This window comes from Peromyscus californicus, unplaced genomic scaffold (assembly GCF_007827085.1).
Source record: "Peromyscus californicus insignis strain IS unplaced genomic scaffold, ASM782708v3 Scaffold_14__1_contigs__length_90479793_seg_2, whole genome shotgun sequence".
Taxonomy (NCBI): Eukaryota; Metazoa; Chordata; class Mammalia; order Rodentia; family Cricetidae; genus Peromyscus; species Peromyscus californicus.
In genome coordinates, this window is record NW_026294436.1 from 19,617,751 (window position 1) to 19,643,288 (window position 25,538).

Here is a 25,538-nt window from a genome sequence, read left to right on the forward strand (position 1 = left end):
ACACCAGTAACAACAAAACGAATGGAGTCACTATGGAAATCTGCGTGAAAGTTTCACATACAATTTCCCCACTCCAGTATATACTCAAAGGACTCTAAGCCCTACCACATAGATAACTTGCACATCCATGTTTATTGCTGTACTTCTCACATTAGCTAAGAAATGAAACAGATGAATGGATAAAGCTATGGTACCTAGAGACAATAGACTCTTACTTAGACATAAGGAAAAATGACACTTTCAGGAAAACTGATGACCCAGAGAGCATTTTGTTAAGTAAAATAGCCCAGGCTCAGAAAGGCATACATGAATGTTGCCTGTCATATGCATGTTCTAGATGTTAATTGGGGGAGGGAGGCCTCATGAAACTATCAAGGACAAATAGAGATATTAAGGAGTTGGAAGAAAGTCATGGAACACATGTGACATGAAAGCAAAAGAGAGACACTACTAAAGGGGAGAACGGGCCACCAGGTGGAGGACATAGGGAGGGAGTGGGAATGGAGGACCATTAAGAAGAAAATATGAAACCAGGCATAGTGGCACACACCTTTAATCCCAGCACTTGGGGGGCAGAGGCAGGCGGATCTCTGAGTTAGAGGCCAGCATGGTCTATGTAGTGAGTTCCAGGACAACCAAAGCTGCATAGTGAGATCCTGTCTCAAAAAACAAAACGAAACAGATATATGAACCCTCTAAATCAATTGAGCAAAGCTCATATGAACTCCCAGAGATGGAAGGAGCAATCGCAGGGCTTACACAGGTTGCACCAGGTCCTCTGTGTACATATTATAGCTTTCAGTTTAGCATTTTACGGGACTCCTGTGTGTGTGAACAAGTGGGTCTCTAATTCTTGTGTCTTCTCTTGGGAGTTTTGCTGTGGTAGTATTTTGTTTGTGCTTTAACAAATAAAACTTGCCTTAAGATCAGATGGTGGAACTAGTCATTAGTTAATCATGGAGGTTTGGAGGTCTGTATAGACAGGAGGCAAGAAGTGATATGGCTGGGCAGAAAGAGGAATATAAGGTGGGCAGACACAGGAGCTCAGCCTTTTTTCAGTAGGAGGATTTGGAGAGGGAAGAGGTGACTTTGGCTGCTCCTTTACTTCTTTGATTTTTCAGCATTTACCCTGGTATCTGTCTGACTCCAGGTTTTTATTAAGACCACTTAGAATTCGAACTACAGGGGCTGGAGAGATGGCTCAGTGGTTAAGAGTACTGACTGCTCTTTCAGAGGAGTTGGGTTCAATTCCCAGTGGCCACGAAGCAGCTCACAACTATGTGTAACTCCAGTTCCAGGGGACCTGAGACCCTCATGAAGATATACAAGCAGGCAAAACACCAATGCAGATAAAATAAAAATAGAAAAAAAAAAAAACCCTTTAGCGGGCGGTGGTGGCGCACACCCTTAATCCCAGCACTGTGAGGCAGAGACAGGTGGATCTCTGTGAGTTCGAGGCCAGCATGGTCTACAGAGCAAGATCCAGGACAAGCATCAAAACACAGAGAAACCCTGTCTCAAAAACAAACAAACAAACAAAAAAAAAACGCAAAAACAAAAAAGATTCCCACTACACTTTTCCTTCTGTTCGTTTGCCCTGTCCAACTTCAATATGACGGTTTTTATCTTATATTTTATTTTGTTAAAACAATATAAATAAAAGTACTAATTACTTATGCCATCACTGTCTTAAAAGTTGATTCACGGCCGGGCGGTGGTGGCTCATGCCTTTAATCCCAACACTCAGGAGGCACAGGCAGGCAGATCTCTGTGAGTTCGAGGCCAGCCTGGGCTACAGAGTGAGTTCCAGGAAAGGTGCCAAAGCTACACAAAGAAACCCTGTCTCAAAATACAAAAGCAAACAAAAAAAGGTGATTCACGTTCTGAATGTCCAGCTTATTTGTTTACTCACTTTTGTTATTAGCAAAAGCATTTTTTACTCAATAAAATGATCTATAGAAATGCCATAATGAAACCCATTACTTTATATACTAACTTTTAAAACTTAAAAAAGACTTAAGAAAAAAAAGCTGAAGGACTAGGGTGGCTGTAAAAGAAGCACTTTTGAGGGTGGGTTTTATAGGGTTACTGCTTAGAAGTACACATTTACAAAATGAGAAATGGATCCCTCTGGAATTATGCAACATAGTAACCTTGGAACTAGTGATAATGACCTCTAAAAAGAAACTATCTTCAAGTCAAGTTCTAAATCATGAGAAGGAAATAAAAAGATTGGGGCGAGAAACGTTTCACAAAGCAGAAAACAAATTTAAGTTGTCTGGGGGAGGAAGGAACGCTGAATTTCAAGGATTATACAGTCTTGTGTGTCTAGAAGGCAGGCAGCGAGCGAACAATGAAGACTGATGAAGATAAGCTACAGCTATGGTAAGATGTGGGAGTCCACAGAGGCTCTAGTGAGAACTCAGAGTCAGAGAGTATGAGCTTGCTTTACCCAGCAGGGCTGAGTAAGGAGATGCTTTGGCCACCGGCGTGGTTACCAGGTGTTTGGAAACTACACTTGGCTGTGCGGTGTGCTTTGATCTTGCAAAGGGAGGTCTTTTGCCTCTCCCCTTGGCATATTATAAAAAGCCCTTTTTTCAATAAAGGACGAGGCTGTTGGGTATTGATCCAGGCCCTCCCAAAGCTATCCTGTGTTTCTGTCTTTCTAGGTTTCTCTTTCTACCTAATATTTCTTTCTTTCTTTTTTTTTTTTTTCCGGAACTGAGGACCAAACCCAGGGCCTTGCACTTGCTAGGCAAGTGCTCTACCACTGAGCTAAATCCCCAACCCCATCTTTCTACCTAATATTTCTTAATTCCTCTCTCCTCCACCTAAGAACCCTTCAAAAGGTGGGGGCTGGACCCCTACAGTAAGGAGTCTAGATCTTATTTTTCTTATTTTCTGATCCCACAGAAGAATTATAAACATGGCAATAATGCAAGTTATTCATTAAAAAATTTACTCTTGCCAAGAACTCAGGAGGCAAACACTGGCAGAGCTCTGTGAGATCAGACTGGTATGGTGGTATTGTGTTCCTCAAAATATTGTGTACCTTAATAAACTTATCTGGGGTCAGAGAACAGAAAAGCCACAAGATACTTAGGCTAAAAATGTTAGCACACGCCTTTAATCCTAGCATTCCAGAGACAGAAATCTCTCTGGATCTCTGTGAGTTCAAGGCCACATTGGAAATGCCAGGCATGGTGACACACACTTTTAATCCCACAAAGCGAGCCTTTCATCCCAGGGAGTGGTGATAGAACACAGAAAGAAAGGCGTGGAGACCAGAAACTAGAAGCATTTGCCTGGTTAAGCATTTGGCTGGTTAAGCTTTCAGGCTTTGGAGCAACACAGTTCAGCTGAGAGCCATTGGGATGAGGACACAGACGCTTCCAGTCTGAGGAAACAGGACCAGCTGAGGAATTGGCAAGGTGAGATAGCTGTGGCTTGTTCTGTCTCTCTGATCTACCAGCATTGACCCCAATAACTGGCCTCGGGTTTGATTTTATTAATAAGAACTTTTAAGATTCATGCTACAGACTGGTCTATACCATTAAGTTCCAGGGTACACAGTCAGGCCTATGTAGAGACCCTGTCTCACAAAAACCAAAAACAACAAAAAAATGTACTCTTGGGGAGAAATTCATCAATAGTCTTTCCTAGATGAGAAGAAACCTATAATACCAACTTATCCGGTGAGATGTACCCACTGGTGCAATAATGGTCTGCTATGGGGGTAACCAACTGTCTCTATTGCTACAACAACACACCATGGAAAAAAAAGCAAGTTAGAGAGGAAAGGGTTTATTTGGCTTATGCTTCCACATTGCTGTTTCTCACTGAAGCAGATAAGAACTCAAACAGGGCAGGATCCTAGAGGCAGGAGCTGATGCAGAGTACCAGTAAGGGGTACTGCTTACTGGCTTGCTTCACATGGCTTGCTCAGCCTGCTTTCTTATAGAACCCAGGACGACCAGCCAGGGATGGCACCACTCACAAGGAAGCTGGGCCCTCGCACGCTGCTCAGTAATTGAAAAAAATGCCTTACAGCTGGATCTCATGGAGGCATTTCCTCAACTCTCTCATGACTCTAGCTTGTGTCAAGTTGACACACACAACCATATGAGAACCACTCCACAAGAAGGAACTCATGCCTGGAGTACCAGGTTCAGTTCCTAATACTCACATGAAGTTTACAACTGCTGAAACTCTAGTTCCAGGAGATCTAATCCACCCCTCCCAGTACACACACAGTACGTGTACACACGTACACACACACACGTTTTTAAAAATCAAAAATATTAAAACCAAGAAATGAAGCTGTGGTGTGAAATTGCCCTACTATCTACATGAAAAACAGTAATGGCTTAATTGGGTTATGACAGTTAAAGCAGTAAAAACAAACAGGCTAGCTTCTGATGTGTTCTGGATAAAAGTCCTGACAACCTGAACGTATAGGACAGAGAAAGAAGTCAGTACCTCCTGTAGCTTGGCTAAACTACATTGATTTCATGTCCAAGAACAGATTTTATTAGTGTCCACCACTTATGTACAGCGTTCACTGTGAAATTTGGAAAAGTCTGTAGAGATCTAGGCATCATTCATACAGATAAAACAAAGCAGTAAGACTGCAATACAGTCAGAGCAAGCAAGAACCACACAGCAGCTTCCCTCAGACTGGACTTTTACCTGGTTGGTCTGTAAGTCAGTCGAGCCATTACTTCTAGGTATATAGTTGTTTCTCAAGTTCCCTAAGAACCACCATGGCAGGCCAGCAACATCCCACTCCTCAAAGTCAAGGTCCAGCCTAGATGTCTCATCTTGAGTTAAATGTTCTATTAAGTCTTCATCTACAGAAATCAAATGAAAATAACTGTAGGTAATAAAGAACCACCAAGATTTTCTCAGAATACTGAACAATCTTTGTAAAAATAACTAAAAAGAAACTCCTATTCTCAGTAAGAAAGAAACAAATACCTTAGTGGCATGGCTCAAATCCCCCATTTAGGTTCCATTAGCAAGCAGTAATATGATGAGCAGAAGATCACTTCAGGACAAGAAACTCTAGAAGTATCTGAATGTACTGTTCTAAAAGGATTTCAAAAATTGCCATTTTCTGAAATGTTAAACTTTTTTTTTTTTTTTTTTTTTTTTTCTTCGAGACAGCGTTTCTCTGTGTAGCTTTGGAGCCTGTCCTGGATCTCACTCTGTAGATCAGGTTGGCCTTGAACTCACAGAGATCCACCTGGCTCTGCCTCCCAAGTGCTGGGATTAAAGGCGTGTGCCACCACCGACCGGCAATTTTAAACATTTCTAACACTATAATAAACAACAATAATGACTTTAGAGCCAAGCATGTTGGCACACACCTGCCTTTAATTCCAGCACATACCAAGTTCCAGGTTAGCCAGGGCTACACAGTGAGATCTGGTCTCAAAAACACATAATAATGATGATGACTTACTGTAATACATGTTTTGATAATGGCTTAGTCAGTGTATTACAAATGTTAATAATGCAGTAGCCAAAACCAAGATCAAAGCGGGAGGGGGGGGGGTATAGATCCTAACGGGGAGTCACAAGGTTCAAGTCTTACTGGTACCACATATTTAAGATATTTATCAGTAATGCGTAAGTTTTATTAGGCAATAACTATCAACAGAGAACTCCAAACTGTCCAAATAAACATGTATTTGTCATTTCTGGATCAAGGGCTCCTAGAAGGACCACAGATGACAAGGCCCCACGGTTTAAGTAGAGACTCAGACAGTTACTAAGTTCACTTTTGTTGCCATATGTAATCTTTCTAGTTCTTTTAGTACGTTACCCTTCCCCTACTTTCTCACTATCTTCTGTCTCTTTCCAATGTACTGGACCTGGCGATGGCAATCACAGAGGCATAAATGTGCCCAGGCCCATGTGGGTTTAGTGTCATTTTATCAATCATGCATGGGACAGATGTGATCATTCCTGGAAACCCCATTTTTTCTCTAATATCTTCCCCTAAAACTCTTTGGGATGCTCCTCAGGTTTCTTGTCTGGGGATGGCAGCTGTCACTTCAGACCCCAGGAGCTGTTCTGATTCAGTGCTCACAGGATCAGAGGCAGATCATCCCTATTTCTGTAAATATGTTTTGAACGGGATTGTTGTTCTTAAAAATGTGTGCCTATGTCAATCACCTTTTAGTTTTGTAAAGACAGGATGTACCTGGCTCAGCATTTGGCGAAAGTAGCAAAATGATAAGCGTTGCTTTTTGTTTAAAGATGTTTTGACGTAAAACTTGAGAGAAAACATATCTGACATTTGTTTTTGCTGGAGGTTAACATTGGAGGATGGAAAAAACTTGTTAGTATGGAAAAACATGCTTGATGCTTGTTTCTAATGTATAAATAAAGACAGCTGGAGCTATTCCCGGCCGGCCACTTGTGTGAAACTCATCTGGTGGTCGGGAAGCACATTTCTTCGTGCCGACACCCCTTCCCCATCTCAGAACCTGAACCCAGGCTGCAGCTGGACCACAGCAGATGCCATTTCTAGAAGAACAAATGAAGGAGGGAGAGAAAGTCTTAATCCAAAGCTTACCTCCTCTAGAATCTCTGCGTTTAGGTTGTGAGGTAGGCAGTGTATACGTATCATCTTCTTCATTTCTTTTTCTGGAACTGGAACACTCTGATGCACTGTGCTGAAAGGGAAAGGTGTCTGTCAGGACAGCAGAAATGACTAAGACCAGGGGATGTAGCAGTTCCATTCCGGCTCACCAGTTAGTGTGCAACACAATGGGTTACGCACGAGAGAGAGAGAGAGTTCTGCAGTTGACAAGAGCTGTCAAGTAAAGCAGCAACACAACACCTCTCAACACCACGACAAGAGCGAGCAGAATCCCAAACTTGGGGAAGGGGAATAACCTCTGTACAAAGGACAAAATACACTACTGAAAAACAGGTTGTCTGCATAGCCTACTTCATATTAGGCATAATTCAGAAAACATGTGACATCCTCACCATATTCCGAGATGATCTTAAGTTTCCCCAGGTCTGAGGAAACTTTAGGAAATGTCATGACATGAACTTAACTGCAACAAGCCTGCTAGAGTCTATCTAATACAGCAATTCTTCCAAAACTCGGATAGGTACCATCTTAAACACATGCATGCGCAAACACACACACACACACACACACACACACACACACACACACACACACACAGAGACAGAGTGAGAGACAGACAGACAGAGAGAGAAAGAGAGAGAGCAACTGGAAGAAGTGAAAATCAGAAGTGCTACATCCCAAAGACACATTCAGAGACTGGAACTCTGGTAAGGGCAGAACAGAGAAGGTTCACTCTGTCCCTGGACTGTGAACTCCCAAGGACTTTTCTTACTAAATTCTTACCACAGTCACGAAAAGGCCTTGGGAGCCCCAGGTCCACAGGTACAGAGAAGGGGCCACTCTGTACAAGAAAAGAAGTCACCATGCGGTGAGTTTACCTTCAGTCGGTCTTGACTTGGAATATCCATACTGTGATCCTGTGCGAGAGCGAGAGTCTGAGCAGCATCTGGATAGCAAGTGAAACAAAAGGAAAACCTTCCCTGGTAATAACCATTCTTTCCACAAAACCTCAGCACACAGCCCTGAGGAGGCTTCTTCTCTCTAGATGGACTTCTGCCTGGAAAAGACTCTCATTCCCAAGACGGGGGAAAAAAACCAAAACTGCTAAAAATGACAAAAACCAAGACAGGCCATGGTAAAAGATGACACCAGAACAATCTGGGGGGAAGCAAAATGGCTGAATATGCTCTTCCATGGCACGTGTTCAGATTCTTACACAAAAAGTGACCTCAAGCAGAAAACAATGTAGTGTTCGTCTCTTCCTCTATCAACAAACTGCCTACATTATAAACAACAAAAGTTGTTTAGTTTGTATTTTTAAGTGTTGTATGACAAGATCTAACTAAAACCAGAAATGCCAGACTTCTTTCAGAAAACAATTCCATCTTCAAGCAAACCTTAAACCTGCATGCTTAAATGCCAATGATGATTTCATGATCTGAATTCCAATCCCCTGAATACAGACTGTCACTAAGTCTTACTCTTCTCAGACTACAAACATTTTGGAAGAAGAAAGAAGTGAATGTTTCTCTCCGAGAAATCAACAGAAGTAGAGAGAAAAGAGAGAGGGGGAGAACATAGTTGAGAGAAATTGCTTATAGATTTTTCCTATCTGTTTTATTGTGTATAATGGGCATGCATGTCACACTTGCATTGTGAAGGTCAGAAGACAACTTTAGGAGTCAGTTATCTCCTTCCACAGTGGGTGCAGGTCATCAGGCTTGCACAGCAAGTCCTTTAACCCACTGAGCCACCTCACAGCCCAGACAGACATCCCTATATGCATCAGCTGAAGAGGGAAATGTATCCCAAGGACTTATGTAAGTCTTAAGTGAAACAAAACCTAAAAACATGACTACAGAAAAGAACAAGCTACTGGGATGCTAACCTGATCTACACTATTACTATAAGCTCTGTGTAACTGAGACACATTCAAGTGTGTCTGCTGAGGACTGGGTTCACCAGCCACTAGGAGAGCCAGAAAGACGAATTCACAGAAAACAGCAGCAGCATCCAACTGACTGCTGAGAATCCAGATCCAGACTAACTATTCTCACAATTCAGTTGGTTTACACAAAACAAACATTTTTCAAAATTGTAACATTTCTAGAAGCATTTTTATAGCTAAGTGAGGACAAGTTCAGGGATAGAGTTTCCTTGCCAAAGTCATCTTCAAAGCAAGAACAAACTAACACAATGCAAGTGAAGCTCTTCTCTTTTTATTTAAAAAAAAAAAGCAATCTGTGATCACTTATACTACTAAAGTCTTATACTTTAGCTAAACTAGTTAAAAGCAAAAGAAGAAATTATCTAGACAGCTACAATGTAGAAAGAAATTTAAAACTACAAAGCTTATTATATCTACTTCATTTTATTAGTGTACCTGGGGAAAGTTGGAGAAATTATTTAGAAAGAACCACCTTCATTCTACATAATGACCATTTTCTTCAACAATCAAAATAGATAAAGGTCTAACCCACTTGCAAAGGTGCAAGTTATAAGAAAAGCACTTTTCTTCATTTGTCCTTTCAAATAAAACACATGCAATCCAATTTATTTTCAGGTCAACAGAGACATCCAACCATAAGCACTAACTATAAAAGCAAGTCAGAGCAGACAATCCAAAGTCCTTGCAAAATGAAACCCTACATACATACATACATACATAAAAAATCCTTGAAAAAGTTGCAACAATTTCCTAGGCCATCATTATGCTATGATTATGTTACATACTGCCAGTGAGGGAATGTGGGTAAAGAGCAATGTACTTAATACTTGTTCTTTTTTCCCGAGACTCGGTAGCTATGTAGCCTGCACTAGACTGCAACTTTACATCCTCCATCTCTGCCTCCCAAGTAATGGGATTACAGGTGTTCACCACTCTATAAGGATTCTGTAGCTTTTAAGTACAAAATTTCTTCAGAATGACAAGTTAAATAAAAAAGTTTAATAACAATATTCAGAGGAAAAATGTGTGTCCAAAAAATTGGGAGGGTGGAGCAAATTCTGTTAGTTCAGAAGGATTAAGGACGTATCGGTGTGTGGTATAATGGAGAGTGCAAGGACTAGCCCATGGCCAGTGACCGTGAGTCTGGTACGGGGCAAATCACTCATTGGACTTAAAAATAACGATAAACTTTCTGTTTCTTTACCTCTAGAACCTCTTCAGAGGGTGGCTGTAGAGATGAACTGAATTGTTAAAGAAATATTTTATCTTTATAATACACAATAGAGAAAGATATATGCAGAAAAGGTACAAGAAAGAAAATAAGCGGGGGGTGAAGTAAGAATGTATTCACTCTAAATATTCAATGGCTGGGTCAGAAAACAAATTTAACTAACTATACAAATCAAAATTATAAAACCCTTCATGTATTTCAAGCCATCGGTGACTTTCCAAAGGAAGTTTTAGTTCATAAATGACCTCTTGTTTGAAGCTCCCCTCTCAACGTCTTTCACTGACACAAAGAGATTTAAGAAGATTCTTTGTAGTCTATTTACTTCTGTGAACATAAGCAAAATCTAGCAAGATAGTGTAACTTGGACAGTGTCTCTCAAATCTAAGGAGGCAAACAGGAAGAGGAGACTGTTTCATTGTCCAGAGTGAGGGAGAGTGTCACACACATTTTAGCAGCATCTCCACCCAACCACTTTGGAAACCAGACTCCAAAATAGCCAGTTTTCTCCTCATAACAAAATCAAAGGCAGTATTTAAAAGGTCTGGGAAGAGTCAAACTGGCTTGCAGATAACAGTTTATTGAGCCAAGTGTAGTGGCTCATGACTGGGATCCCAATATTCAGGAGGTTGAGACAGGCAGGTATTCCAAGTTTGAGACTAGCCTCAGGTATACAGCAAGTTCCAGGCCAACCTGAACTACAACGTGTGCCTCTGCCTCATAAATAAGTAAAGAAATGCACAAACAAATTACTAAAATCATTAAGGTGAAAGTTTCTTGGGAGAACCTTTACTAGATAGATCAGAGCAATACTAACAAGAGCTCACAGATTGGATGTGAAAAAGGGACAGGCTAGTAACTAATGTGAGACACACAAAGGGGGAAAGAGAAGTCCAAAGCACCATCAATGAAGATCTGTCAGCAAAGAAATTTAAATGAATCTATTCAAGCATTACTCTACAACAGCAAGAGTAGAGAAATACAACCACAAGGATACAATCTGTCAATTCTACAACACAGGCAATCCTACAGGACAAATTACCCAAATCTTCAACCAATATGATGAAAACCAAAAGCAGTAGCCTATACCACAATACGGTGGACACAGTAGTTTACTGAATATTTCAATAGCTAGAAATGGAGATTTTTGAATGCCTCCAAAACACAAAAAAGGATAAACTTGAGATGGTAGATATGCTAAGTTATCCCAAATTGATCACTGAACATTCTATACGTAACAAAATACATGATACCCCACAAATACATACACAAATTATTATGTGACATTCAAAAAAAGGTATCAATTTAATGTCAAACCAAATCTCTCTCTCTCACACACACACCCACACAAAGAAGGCAGGTAAGTTTGTATTTTGCAATAATCCCAATGCAATGTATGGACTATGGATCCTCACCTGAACAAACCAAAAATGAATGGTATTTTTAAGATGAATGAGAGGAAAAACAAACTACAAACTAGCTTATTCAACAGGATTAGGGAACATTTATTAATTTTATTATTACTTAGGAGTACAGTAATGATATGGTTATGTTTGAAGGGGGAAAGATCTGAATTTTTTTTTTTTTTTTTTTTTTTTTTTTTGGTTTTTCGAGACAGGGTTTCTCTGTGTAGCTTTGCGCCTTTTCCTGGAACTCACTTGGTAGCCCAGGCTGGCCTCGAACTCACAGAGATCCACCTGGCTCTGCCTCCCGAGTGCTGGGATTAAAGGCGTGCGCCACCACCGCCCGGCCTGAATTTTTTTTAAAGCATATAAAGATGAAGCAAATATAACGTAATGTTTATAATTACTAAACTTAAGCTGGGCCTGTTTCCACACACCAAGAAATACAGCTGCTGGGAAGACAGAGGCAGGGGAACCCACAAATTCAAGGACTGCCTGGGCTACAGAGTGAGACACTAAGGCCAGCCAGGCAACTTAAGGAGAAACTGTCTCAAAACAATAAACAGAACACTAGAAATATAGGTCAGTGGTACAGCACATAAATATAGGCCCTGGGTTCAATCCTCAGCTCAAAAAAAAAAAAATTTACATCTAGGATGTAGGCCTCTCTCTTCCTCCTAGCTTTAGTATGATTGATTACCAGTGAGAAGTTACTTAACAGTAAAACCAATCTGTGTGACAGTCATACATATATCCCTCCCAGTCATGTCACAGACAGCACCCCATTTTCATCTTGACCCTTGTTTCCACCATTTGCTCCCTTAAACTCAAAGCTTCAATACAGACTGAAGAAACATATAACATACCTGTGTTAACAGAGGCTGACGTGACAAGATTCTTTCTCAACATATCATAGAGAGGGCTGTAAAAGAAATAATATATAAATATTTGTGGGGTTTTCTTATATATTAATTAACTATATCTGTGGTATGTTACCTTCCTACTTTCTCCTAGAGACACACAATCTTTTTCCCATAAATTTTTTTAATAATTTAAACATTAGGAAGGAGCCAGGTACAGTAGTGCTTGCCTGAAACCCCAGCATTTGGGAGGTTCAGGCTGGAAGATCAAGTTCAAGGCTACTCTTAGCAAAACACTGATTTTGAGCCTACCTTAGGCTAATGTGAGAACCTATTTAAAAAAAACAAAAAGAAGTCAATGTCCAGCCCCTGCTATCTTGTCCCCAGTAAAAATCTGATCAAATTTTAATTTACTGACTATTAGCAAGCCAATAAGGGAGACTGCCTTTGAAAATTATTCTTTCCTTCTAGATATCAAGTTTTCTGTTTTTGATTGAGAAATGGGAGAGTGAAAAATAAGATCAGAAGAAAGCAATCACTATTGGAGAGTTACTGGAGAGTGTGGGTGAGGCAGTCAGATGGCTCAGCTGGAAAGCACTGACTGCTCTCACCGAGACACAGTTCAACTGTCAGCACCACATGGTGGCTCACAACCAGCTGGAGCTTCAATTCCAGGGGAGTTTATGCCCTCTTTGGGTTCCTTCAGCAAACACATACAACATGCAAGCAAAACACTCATACACATGAAATAAAACTTTAAATTAAAAAAAAAAAAAGTTGTTTTCAGAACCCTAGCTTCTCAGTTACTGACTAGCTTGAAAGGATAAGCCAATGACTCTATTCACCCCCATGTAAGCAGACTACCACACAGGTCAGATTTACTCTACTTGACTCTTACTAGCCTCACCATGAACCTCAAACTGCCCTGTAGTTCTATATTTTCTTATCAGCTCACACATCCTCCTTTCTAACACCTCACAAAGTTCTAACTTAGTAATGACTCCCTCCTATTCAACCTATCTACAAGATATTCAATCAGAGGCTCTCCTTCCAATTAGTCCCTCTAAAAAGTGCTCCAGCTCAGCTCAAATTTTGTTGCTCTGAGGAACCTCTGACACTCTGAGTCCCAGCCATTTCCCATTTCATGTACTTCTCTTCTATGGCTTATTGTCATGTTATTTTACCATGTATGAAGACGATCATGGTCTGTGTGTCAAACTGTCCACACTGCTCACTACTGTACTCTGCATGTATCTCACTGGCTAGATAACATGCAGCCCCTAAAACACATACTTAAGAAAACAAACTATACAGCTCGAGTGAGCAGGCATAAGCACTCAAAGAGAGATAAACCATCATCCTTTTTACCTTGGATCTTTCACAGAAAAGCTCTGACATCCCAGCAGATCTCCCAAAAGATCTCCACCACAATACACCATATGTTGCTCCTGTTGATCATAGAGCTGCTTCACCATTATATACTGGCCTAGATAGTGCATTACCTACATGGAAATAAAAACACCATGAAATGATAAGCCTGACTACTACCAAAATCACAATTACCCATGAGTGACTAAGCTATTTGCTAGAAGAGAAAGACATACAAGACTGCCAGTGTTTGGATGCTGATGGTAGATAAGCAATCTCCAAACTAGATAGATGCTTCCTACTACTAGGTTCATCCACTCAACCATCAACAGAGCCAGAGATTTTTGCACCAAAACAGACTGATCTGACAGTGAAAAACCGTGGCAATTCAGTATTCTATTGGCAAATGTCCAAATGTAAAATGTAACTAGGACCATTAGTCCTAATATAAAAACCAGAGCTGGGTGGGCGCATGCCTTTAATCCCAGCACTGGGGAGGCAGAGGCAGGTGGATCGCTGAGAGTTTGAGGCCAGCCTGGTCTACAGAGTGAGTTCCAGGACAGCCAGTACTGTTACACAGAGGAAAAAAAAAAAAAAAAACAACCAGAATCTAGGCCTTTAACAAATAAAAGTGTATTCTATCACTTTTTCTTTTCAGAAACTCACTTCAAAAATTCCTGATTGTCAACTTGAAAAGTGCCCTTTTCAATGTAGATGAAGCATGTCATAGAACCTTTTTATCTAGGTTGATACACTGGATACATTTTATGACAAACAGAAAGAGGGAGAGGATAAAAGGGGAAGGGATGGGGGAGAAGAGGAGATACAGCTACTGAAATAGCTTTTAATGCTTCATTGTTTATTTCCCTTCTACCCTCCCAACTGACCCTGAACTGTTTTTTAAAGGTAGGTTAAGAAAACACCAAACTGTTTACTCTAAGTTCTTGTTGAACCTCATAAGTCAAAGACATCTGTAATTTCAGCAGTAGTACTGAAAGATGTGGCACTTCTAAGGGAAAAATAGAGAGCTCCATAATTTTGTTTTCTGCTTAGGGAAAGTGAAGGATCTACATACCTTACTAACTGCAAATTGTTCGAGTGCATTAACATTTTAATACTAATTGCTGCTTAAAGAATTCAATGTACTTTGATAGTTTTAAGCAAGTTATTTAAATTCCTAAATGTTCAAAATGACTTGGTGCTCAGAAAGTATCTGACAAATGTACAATGGCAAAGTTACTGCATCAAATTCCTGCCTGGCAGCAAATCTGTGACCTTTTTTTAACCCACACACTTTGCTATATTATAACTCCCAGGTCAATGAATTTGTGGTTGACCACAAATATATACACTACAAAAGGAACTCTAAGGAAAACAGGAAATTAATGTGGCAGTCTTTACACCAGCAAAAGCTCTCGTTCAGTAGCACAACTTCCTTTCTTAGCCTAGATTTCAGAACTGCGCATATGATGGCCTCTACTAAACTGTTCTTAAAATTGGGACTGTCTTTGATGACTTACCTCTTTCATGGTGAATACGTCACCCTGAGCACCCGCTGCCTGCAAAATCTTCAGAAGTGGCAGTTTTGGTCGTACCTGCTGTAAACATCAAACATTAAGACAGAATGTTGATGTAGCTGACAGGCCTGGAACTTAGTATGTAGTAGAGGATGACCTTGATCTCTGGATCCTCCCTGGATCCTCCCACACAAACCCAGCATAAACCTGCTATTTATATTTCAATTACATTGGTTTCTGAAAATTAAGGAAGAGGAGACCTTCCGTTAAAGACTGAAAAAACAAACAAAAACTCCAGGAGACACTTGCTGCCTTTCTGATAAATCGCTTACAACAGGGAGTCTATTCATACCTACAAGGATGACAACAATGATACATTTTCAAAGAAAACTGCTGTTGGCAAGAAAACAGGAAAATTAGAATCTTTGTGTATTTCTGATAGAAATAAAATGGTATAACTGCTGTGGAAAAAAAAAAGTTAGCAGTCCTTGGAAAGATGGCTCAGCAGTTAAGAGGACTGGCTGTTCTTGCAGGGGACCTGAGTTCAATGTCTAGTACTCAAGCACCTCACAACTGTAACTCTAGTTCCAGGATTATCTGACACGCTCTTCTGGCATTGGTTACCACCAGACACACCTGTGAGGCACAGACATACATGCAGGCAAAACACTAAAACAAAAAAATTGTATTAAAAAATAAATAAATAGGGGACTGGAGAGATGGCTCAGAGGTTAAGAGCACTGACTGTTCTTCCAGAGGTCCTGAGTTCGATTTCCAGCAACCACATGATGGCTCACAACCATCTGTAATGAGATCTGGTGCCCTCTTCTGGCCTGCAGTCATACATGCTGTATACATAATAAATAAATAAATAAATCTAAAAAAAAAAAAAGAAAGAAAGAAAGCCATTGTCCATATAATGTCTCATACTTTGGACAACTGGGCAGTGGAGAATGGCTCAGTCAGTGGAGTGCTTGCACACAGGCATGAAGACCTGAGTTCATTCAGATCTCCAGCACTCATAGAAAGCCACATGTGGTCAGCAGACATCTATAATCCCAGCACTGGGAAGGCTGTGACAATGGGACCCTCCTGGAACTCACTGGCCTGTCTAGCTCAATCAGTGAGCTATAGATTTAATAGCAGACTCTGTCTCAAAAAATAAGGTGGAATACAACTGAGGAAGGCAAGCTACTGCCTTTAACTTCTGGTCTACACAGATCCATAAACACACATATCACACATACACACGGGGGAATATCAAGTAACTTAATGCAGTTAATTCATATATATATATATATATATATATATATATACATACATACATATATATATATATTTTTTTTAAACACACACACACACACCCCCTAGAATCTAAGTTGCCCAGGCTGTCCTTAAATTAACTCTGCAGCCCAAGCAGGCTTTGAACTTTTGATCCTCCACCTTTAGCCATCTAGGTAGTTGAGATTATAGGACGATACTATCAGATCCCTCAATAAAGACATTTTAAGGCTAATACTACCTCCCATCTTCCCTAATGCTTTAGCTATAAGAATGGTAGTAAGAATGAAAAAGACCCAGTACTCTTCAATAATTCTCTACTTCCTATTAATTTAGATATGTAATTAAACTTCTTTTCAGGTGGAAAGAATCCATGAAATTCCATTCCAATCTTGCTGTACTGGCCAGAAGACAGAGTGCCGAGTAAGGAAAAGTAGCAGTTTCAACCATGACCTAGCTAGCAGTGGGTGGCAGACATGACAGAGGCAAGTATGATTGTGGAATAACCACACACACACACACACACACACACACACACACACACACACGATTGAGGAGATAGTTCAGTGGTAGAGCACTTGGCTAGCATGCATGAGACCTAAATTCAATCCCTAGCATAGGAAGGATAGGGAAAAAAATTTTTTTTTTTTTAAGGAATGGGGCCATCTTAAATTAATCCTATCTCAGGTAGGTGGTGCACACCTTTAATCCCAGCACTCAGGAGGTAGAGGCAAGCAGATCTCTTGACTTTGAGGCCAGCCGGTCTACAGAGCTAGTTCCAGGACAGCCAGGGCTACACAGAGAAACCTTGTCTCAAAAAACAAAAAAATTACCTCATCTCTGAGATGAAAGACAAAACAGGCTGATGAGTCTCAGACACAAATTTGTTTGGATAAAATAAACACTAGGAAAAAAAGATGTCATTTTCTAGAGGAAAGACTCTGAGATCTTGGCAGTATTAGTAAGTTATTAACACACTACTGTATTATAAAACTGGAAAACCTACTTTTGAGTTAGCTTCAATACTTCCTCATTGCTACGCATCTCCCTTCCCCGCTCTCTATCAACAAGATAGATGAGGTAGGGCTTTTCTAACTCCAGTTTGCTTCATGCTACATTATCTTCTATACCAATAAATTGTATCTAATATCATCATATCCAAACACTTAGGCCCAGACTATAACCTACTACTCTCCTCCAAGCTGGCCCCTGTAGCACGCCCATGTTATACAATTTTGTTATTTTTTTATTTTTGTTTTATTTAAAATAGGGTCTATTATTATGTAGCTCGGACTGGCCTCAAAGAGATCCACCTGCCTCTGCCTCCTGCTGGATTATAAAGACCTGCACCACTCCACTCAGGCCTTTTTTTTTTTTTTTTTTTTTTCCGGTTTTTTGAGACAGGGTTTCTCTGTGTAGCTTTGCGCCTTTCCTGGAACTCACTTGGTAGTCCAGGCTGGCCTCGAACTTACAGAGATCCGCCTGGCTCTGCCTCCCAAGTGCTGGGATTAAAGGCGTGCGCCACCACCGCCCGGCATTTTTTTTAAGATTGTTTATTATCAAGTTTGTATCTTTTCCTTTTATAGCCATCTCAAGGATAAGACCTCTTTCATTCTAAAGTTTCAAAAAAAAATTGTTTTTTTAAAAGATTTATTTATTGGCTGGAGAGACGGCTCAGCAGTTAAGAGCACTGACCACTCTTCTATAGAACCAGGGTTCAATTCCCAGCACCAACATGGCAGCTCACAACTGTCTGTAACTCCAGGATCCAACACCCTCACACAGACATACATACAGGTAAAAGACCAATAAAATAATAATATTTTATTTATTTATTTATTTTTATTATGTATACAGTGTTCTGCCACATGCATGCCTGCACGCCCGAAGAGGGCACTAAATCTCATTACAGATGGTTGTGAGCCACCATGTGGTTGCTGGTAATTGAAGTCAGGACCTCTGGAAGAGCAGTCAGTACTCTTAACCTCTGAGCCATCTCTCCAGCCCCATAAATATTTCTTATATTTTTCTCTCAATGTCTTACCTTTTTATATTTAAATCCTTAGTCTACCTGGAATTTGTTTTTCCAAAGATGTGTGACTATCACAAAATAATAATTATTATTTTTTTGTTTTTGTTTTTTTGAGACAGGGTTTCTCTGTGTAGCTTTGGAGCCTATCCTGGAACTTGCTTTGTAGACCAGGCTGGCCTCAAACTCAAGAGATCCACCCGCCTCTGCCTCCCAAGTGCTGGGATTAAAGGCAGGCGCCACCACAGCCCAGTGTAAAATAATTATTTTATATTGTGAGATCCAGGATAGGCACCAAAACTACACAGAGAAACCTTGTCTTGAAAAACAAAAACAAAAAAAAAAACCAATAATTTATATTACATCTTTCCTTCATCAATTCCAAATTCTACTTTTACCATATATTAAGGTACAGAAACATGAAGAAATGTTTCTGAAAACACAAAAATAATTTAACAAAATATTCAAGCAAAAGGTCTAGGGCTGGAGAGAGAGTTCAGCAGCTCAGAGCAGTGTCTGCTCTTCCAGAGAACCCAGGTTCAATTCCCAGCATCCACATGGCAGTTTACCAACAGTCTGTAGCTCCAGCTCCAGGGGATCTGACACCCTCACACATACATACCAATGCACATAAAATAAGAATAACTATATTATTTAAAAAAGAAAAAAAGAGCACTTGTTGCTCTTCCAAAGGACCTGGGTTTGGTTCCCAGCACCCACACAATGGCTTACAATCATCTGTAACTCCAGTCCCAGGGGATCCAATTCCGTCTTCTGGCTTCCAAGGGACCACATGCATGTGGTTCCCAGACACACATGCAGGCAAAACACCCATACACATAAAATAAAAATAAATCTTAAAAAAAAAAAGAAAAAAGTCTGTCTGCAATAGGATACACCAAATCTGAGAGGAGATAGTCAATAGCCCACAAATACCTAAAGATAAACTATGGGTTTTATAAGAATATATTTGCGGGGTGGAGGGGTGGGGGGGGGGTGTGCACGCCTTTAATCCTAGCACTTAGGAGGCAGAGGCAGGTGATCTCTGTGAGTTCGAGGCCAGCCTGGTCTACAAAGAGTTCCAGGAGAGCCAGAGCTGTTGCAAAGAGAAACCCTGTCTTGGAAAAAAAAAAAAAAAAAAGGAAAGGAAAGAAGAAAAAAATATATATTTGCTATATTCACAATTTAAGGCAGTCTTTTAAATAAAACAAACTAGCCTGACCTGGCAGCAAATGCCTAGAATCTCAGCACTTGGGAGAAAGGCGGGAGGATCAAGCGAGTTCAAAGCAGGCTGGTCTACAAAGGATGGTCCAGGTCAGCTAGGGCTGTACAGGTTCAACCTGTCTATGTCTGTCTTTCTCAGACCTCAAAAGTAAACTGCACAAACAAAAAGAAAACCAACGAATGTCAACCAGCCAAGACAAAAAAGAACTTAGATAACCTAGCCAAGTTCCCTATACCCATTTCTAAAACACGGGCCTAGTGTTACAAACTTTAAGAATTAAATAAGTAGAGGGGCATAGGGAATGAAATCTCAGATCCCCAACCTTGGCCATTTCAAGCTGTTTGTAACTTTCAAACAGGTAATCTAAGATTTTACAACATCACTGGGCAGCGGTGGCGCACGCCTTTCATCCCAGCACTCAGGAGGCAAAAGCAGGCGGATCCCTGTGAGTCCAAGGCCAGCCTGGTCTACAGTGAGTTCCAGAATAACCAGGGCTGTGTAATACTATTGGGGGGGGGGGGTGTTTTACAGCATCACCACTTCTGCTTTAAGCAAATTCTAATAGATGAATTCAGCTATAGGCCCCAATTCAATTTCTTAACATTTTAAAGAGAAATGAGATGCCCGATAGCTATTACCTGACTCACTCTTTCTGAAGAAATTCTACAAGCACTGTCAGATGTTGAGCACTGGGCAGAGGTGGGATGTGAAGTCATTTTGGCAGTGAAGATTCTGCAGTCAGCAAACTAAAAGAGAAAAAAATGATATATAAATGTAGAGTAGGAAAATCTGTATTTAGCATTTATTAATAAATAATCTGGTCATGGTAGCACCCTCCTTTAATACCAGCACCCAGGAGGCAGAGGCAGGTGGATCTTGCTGAGTTCAAGATCAGCCTGGTCTACACAAGTCCAAGGACAGCCAGGGTCTATAGAGAGAGAGACTATCTCCAAAACAGAGTAAAAAAAAAAAAGACAAAACTTCCAGCAACAGTTTAAAAAACAACAAAATCTGACATATACACATGTATCTCTGGAACAAATGCAAAACACTCATTCACATTTGAGATTCTCAATCTCTATTTCAGATCCAGCACAAAAGCTGGAGACTAAGCCATCCATGCCTCCCTCAGGTGAATCCTGAACTAGAGAGACAGGTTTGGACATGTTCCACCTTCAATGCTGATTGATGCTAATGAGTAAATTGTTCTAGCTGAAAGTCCAATTTACAATCACTGCTTCCCACCGGCTGTCAGGTGGTACCAGTTACTCCAGAGCAGAGTGCTTAAGATAAGAGGGAAGAAACACACACAGCTGGAATTCACCAAGACCCTGGCGTTCCAACATGCCTGGACAAGAAACCACACAGAAAAGTGTCAACTTTTACCTGGAAATCAGGGTAGGGCACACCGGTAATCTCAGCACTTGGGAGTTCAAGACCAGCCTGAGGTACACAGACCCTCTCAAAAAAACCAAAAAATTTTTAAAAATACATTTTCAGTATCACTTACAGGAGCTTTTTTTCTTTTTCTTTTTGGTTTTTGGTAAGTTTTGAATCCCTGGTTGCTGGATTCCTCTGCCACCGAAAATAAGCCGAATCAAACTGAATTAATAAATCCAGATTTGATAAACAGGGCAATGCAAAGCAGAGCACTCGCGGGTGGCTCTCAGGAAGGCAGGAGACAGAGCACAAGAGGGCCAAGTCTTAAATAGCTGGTAGGCATGGTCCCGGGTATCTGGGGGGAGGAGTCGCCAATGGCCAGCTTTCTGGAATGGGGCAGGGTCTGGGGAAAGAGAGGGGTGCGGCTTCCACCTAATCAGTTTTTCAAGACAGGGTTTCTCTGTTTCCCTGGCTGGCCTTGAACTCAGAGATCCTACTTCTGCCTACTTCTGCCTCCAGAGACTTCAAGATTTTAACTCTAAATCACTTGAAATTAAATATCTCCCTAGCTGCACTCACTATCTGCACAACCACTTCTACTTCCCAAGTGTGATTTCTTGGAACTATATCACAAGAGAATGCCTGTCTAGCATACATAAGGACTTTGGTTTAATCCCTACCACTCTACCAAAAATGGGGCAGAGGAGCCACAGCAACACTAATTCTGCTCAGGAACTTGCTACTAAACACGTAGTGTAGCTTCTTGGCATGTCTCTAGTCTTATCTTGCCTGCACTGTTCTTGTTTCTCAGACCACTTGCTTCTTGCTTCAAGGCCTTTGTACACGTTGTTCATTTGAAGCACTGTGAGTTTGACACAAGACTAGTTCACCTTAAACCTTCAAATATATGGGTAAATACCATCCCCTTAGCAGTCATTAATACCTACTGTGGTGGTTTAAGGCGAATGGCCCACATATTTGAATGTCTGGCCCCTAACTGGTGGAACTGTTTGGGGGAAGGATTAAGAAGTATGGCCTTGTTGGAGGAGGAGGTGTGCCACTGGGGTGGGCTTTTGCCAGGCCCAGTCTCACACTCTGCCTCAAGCTTGTGGATCATCAAGAGTATACTGCTCCAAAACCATGCCCGCCTGCCTGTCGCCTTGCTCCCCACCATGATAATCATGAACTCACCTTCTGAAACTGTAAACAAGCCACCAATTAAATGCTTTCTTTTTTAAGTTGCCTTGGTCATGGTGACTCTTCACAGCAATAAGAAAAGTAACTACTAAAAAAAAGCCATTTAAGTAAAAGACTAAAATGTGGGTGAAGACAGGAACTTTGAAGGAGGCAGATCTCTTTCCCCTACTCCAAACATGTCAGAGTCTCATCACTGGTTAGACTGAGGCTAAGAAAAAAGGGCCAGGCGGTGGTGGCACACACCTTTAGTCCTAGTACTCAGGAGGCAGAGCCAGGTGGATCTCAGTGAGTTCGAGGCCAGCCTGGCCTACAGAGTGAGATCCAGGACAGGCACCCAACCTACACAGAGAAACCCTGTCTCGAAGAAAAAAAAAAAAGGAAAGAAAGGAAGGACAGGGAAAAAAAGGACACACACTGCTCCGAGGTGGAGAAGCAAGTTTACCCTAGATAAAAGGGAGAGCATAGCCAGAGGCATGGACATCTAGGAGATTCCAGAGTGAACCTGACCCTGAGCCATGTAAGGAGATGGGGAGGGGAGAGCTGCTGACCAGGAGGGGCAGCCGAGGCCAAGAGACTGGCCAAGAGAGTAGACGAAAAGACCAGGTAATTCAAATGGCTGGATTAGAAAAGGAAAGGACAGTTGGGGAAGGGCAGCCCAGCCCCTGGGCTGGAGAGGTTTAGGGCAGGGAGTGGGGTATGCCAGCCAATATATCCTGTAACAGCAGGGACTAAGGGATGCAGGGAGAACGTGGCAGCCAACATCCACTTTAGTATGTAGGCACCTCAGCTGTCTGTCCAGGTTTGAGACCTAACATGAAGATTATGGCAACTTTTACAACATAAACCTAATGAAACACAACCATTTTATGTGAGTCCTAATTCAAGCAAACAATGTGCAAAGTATGTTTTTAAATAATAAATCAGGAAATGGCATGGTGTGGTGGTGACATGTGTCTTTAAGTCCAGCACAAGGAAGACAGATGCAGGTAGATTTCTGTAAATTCAAGGCCAGCCTGGTCTACATGAGTTCCAGAATAGCAAGAGAGGGCTATGTAGAGACACCCTATTTCAAAAAACAAAATAAACAAATAATCAGGATGTTTTTAATTGTATAATAGACAGTACTAAGCTACTGTTAAAATCAGGCATAGTTAGGAAGAACCGCTGAAGGCCAGCCTGAGCTACCTTATGAAGGCCCATCTCAAAACATGGGGTTCTTCACTTGGCTTTTTCCCTTTCTTTGCCTTACTCAATTTTAGTATGTAAAACATGGTTGTTTTTTTACAGAGGTACATAGTATTTTATTATATTTCATGTATCCTAATGTCTTTAAACACTATTTTTGAGACAGGGTTTCTATGTAGCCCTGGCTGTCCTGGAACTAGTTCTGTAGACCAGGCTAGCCTTGAACTCAAAGATCCACCTGCCTCTACCTTCAAAGTGCTAGGATTAAAGGTGTATGCCACTATCTCGAAACAAAACAAAACAAAAACTTTTAACTAGGGGCTGGAGAAATGGCTCAGTGAACATCCTGCTCTTGCAGAAGACCCAAGTTCACTTCCCAGCACCCATGTAAAGAGACTCACAACCTTCTATAACTACAACTCCAGGGGACCAGATGCCCTCTTCTGGCCTCCAAAAGCACTACACTCATGCCATGCACATATCTACAGACAGACATATACACACATAATGAAAAAAATAAAAACTTAACAAAAGAAAAAAAACAACTGTTAACTATAGTAGAAAGGCCTGTGGTCATTTTAAAAATCCTTATCTACGACTTTTAAAGAATTTCTTATCCTTTCATTTAAGAACAGTGATATAACCAGACTCACTGCCAATCAAGGCTAAAATAGTGGGGGGAAACTAAACAAAACCTAGAAGGAACATATTTCAGCCCTAGAGTAGGCACTCTCATTTCCACAAATATCCCCCTCACTGGGTATTGAGACTGTAAGTTTTTTTGACTTTCCAACCTCCCATTTCACTGTGGTAGTCTCCAAGTCTCAGTTTACACCATTTAATATCCATACTATATTCAGGTACTGAATTTTCATAAAATTACCATTCCTTCTCAGTGTTTTCAGTACTGAGTTTTCAAAATGCAAATTGTACCCCCAACTGATCTAAACCCTCCCAAAAATAGAAATAAGACAGTGCATAACAAAGTTAAGTCTTGTGCTGTAGAACCTGTTTCTGTTTATACAACAGCCAACACCTTTGGGTCAGACACTCGTCAAGGCACATTAGACACAACTCATTTGATCCTTACAGGGTGTCATGAAGTAGAATACTGTCCTCATTTCCAAAAGAAGCAACCGACACAGACAGGAAGACAGCCTGCCCCAAATCTTGAGTTCTCCCACTACAGCTATTGAAGCCTGAACTCTAATCTGAAAGCCACTGCCTTAACACCTACGCTTTCTCCTCTCTCCATGCTTTAAAAAGGACTTAACTCTGGATGGAGAGACTGCTCGGTGGGTAAAAGTGCCTGACAAAACAGTGAAGGAAAGAACTCTTGACGGACTCCTCAGCCTCTCCTCACGAGACACACACACTTAATAAATAAATGTAATAAATTAGGGGGTGGGGCTGGAGATGGCTCAAAGGCTGGAGACGGCTCAGTGGTTAAGAGCAGTTACTTCTCTTCCAGAGGACCCGGGTTCAATTCCCAGCACCCACATGACAGCTCACAACTGTCTGTAACGCCAGTTCCAGGGAATCTGGCACCCTCATGCAGGAACACATGCAGCCAAAACACCAATGCGCATAAAAAAATTAATGGGGGGGGTGTGTCTTAGTCAGTCTTCAAATTAGGTCAAAAGTTGCTTCCCTGAAGAAGGCTTTGCTGACTCCAAAAAAAGGGAAAGCGATGATACCAGAATTAGGACATTTATCTGAGGAGTTGTGAGAACATATGCTTAACAACACAAGGCCCTTAGTTAAATCCTCATCAATGCTGACCCCTGATGATCCCGAGAAAAAAAATTACATTTGTTTTTTCATATGCCCCTACTAACTTGAAACTGGAGTAAAAAGTCTAGTGTTCTCAATGGTAAGTGGTTCTACCCTATATTTAGTCCAAGGGACTCCTACACCTCATCTTGAAATGCCTGCCTTTGAAAACAACTGTAATTTCTTACTTTTTTTTCAAAGACAGTCTCACTATGTAGCCTTGACTTGGCTGGAACTCACTTTGTTGATCAACCTAGCCTTGTTTTCAGAGATCTGCCTGCCTCTGCCGAGACTAAAGGTATGCACCACACACCCAGCAAAGACAACCGTTATTTTAACACTAAAATGTAAAACTCCTTAAAAAATATATATATATAAAAATAAAGACTTGCAATTAACAATTCTCTAAGCTATAAGATTCTTGAGGTAACATGTTCAGTTCTTTTTAATGACATGTCCTTGTGGGGGGGGGGGGTTATGTACATGAGTGCAGATGTCCACAAAGGCCTGAGGCATCAGATTCCCCTGGAGCTG

General features: G+C 41.0%; 1 protein-coding gene across 3 annotated transcripts in view; it reads right to left on the reverse strand.

Annotated features, from left to right (window-relative positions):
* Positions 1-25,538, reverse strand: part of Mdm4 (MDM4 regulator of p53) — a 42,666-nt gene that overhangs the window by 14,984 nt on the left and 2,144 nt on the right. For 2 of the 3 annotated variants that reach the window (XM_052736932.1, XM_052736935.1), the window contains exons 2-8: positions 20,108-20,215; positions 14,938-15,015; positions 13,418-13,551; positions 12,056-12,111; positions 7,489-7,556; positions 6,584-6,683; positions 4,690-4,850 (exon numbers count right to left, since the gene is read on the reverse strand). In XM_052736932.1, the coding sequence (XP_052592892.1) occupies positions 4,690-4,850; positions 6,584-6,683; positions 7,489-7,556; positions 12,056-12,111; positions 13,418-13,551; positions 14,938-15,015; positions 20,108-20,185 (675 nt within the window). In that variant the 5' untranslated portion in view covers positions 20,186-20,215. The remainder of the gene's footprint in view (positions 1-4,689; positions 4,851-6,583; positions 6,684-7,488; positions 7,557-12,055; positions 12,112-13,417; positions 13,552-14,937; positions 15,016-20,107; positions 20,216-25,538) is intronic. The other variant, XM_052736934.1, reaches the window with a different exon arrangement.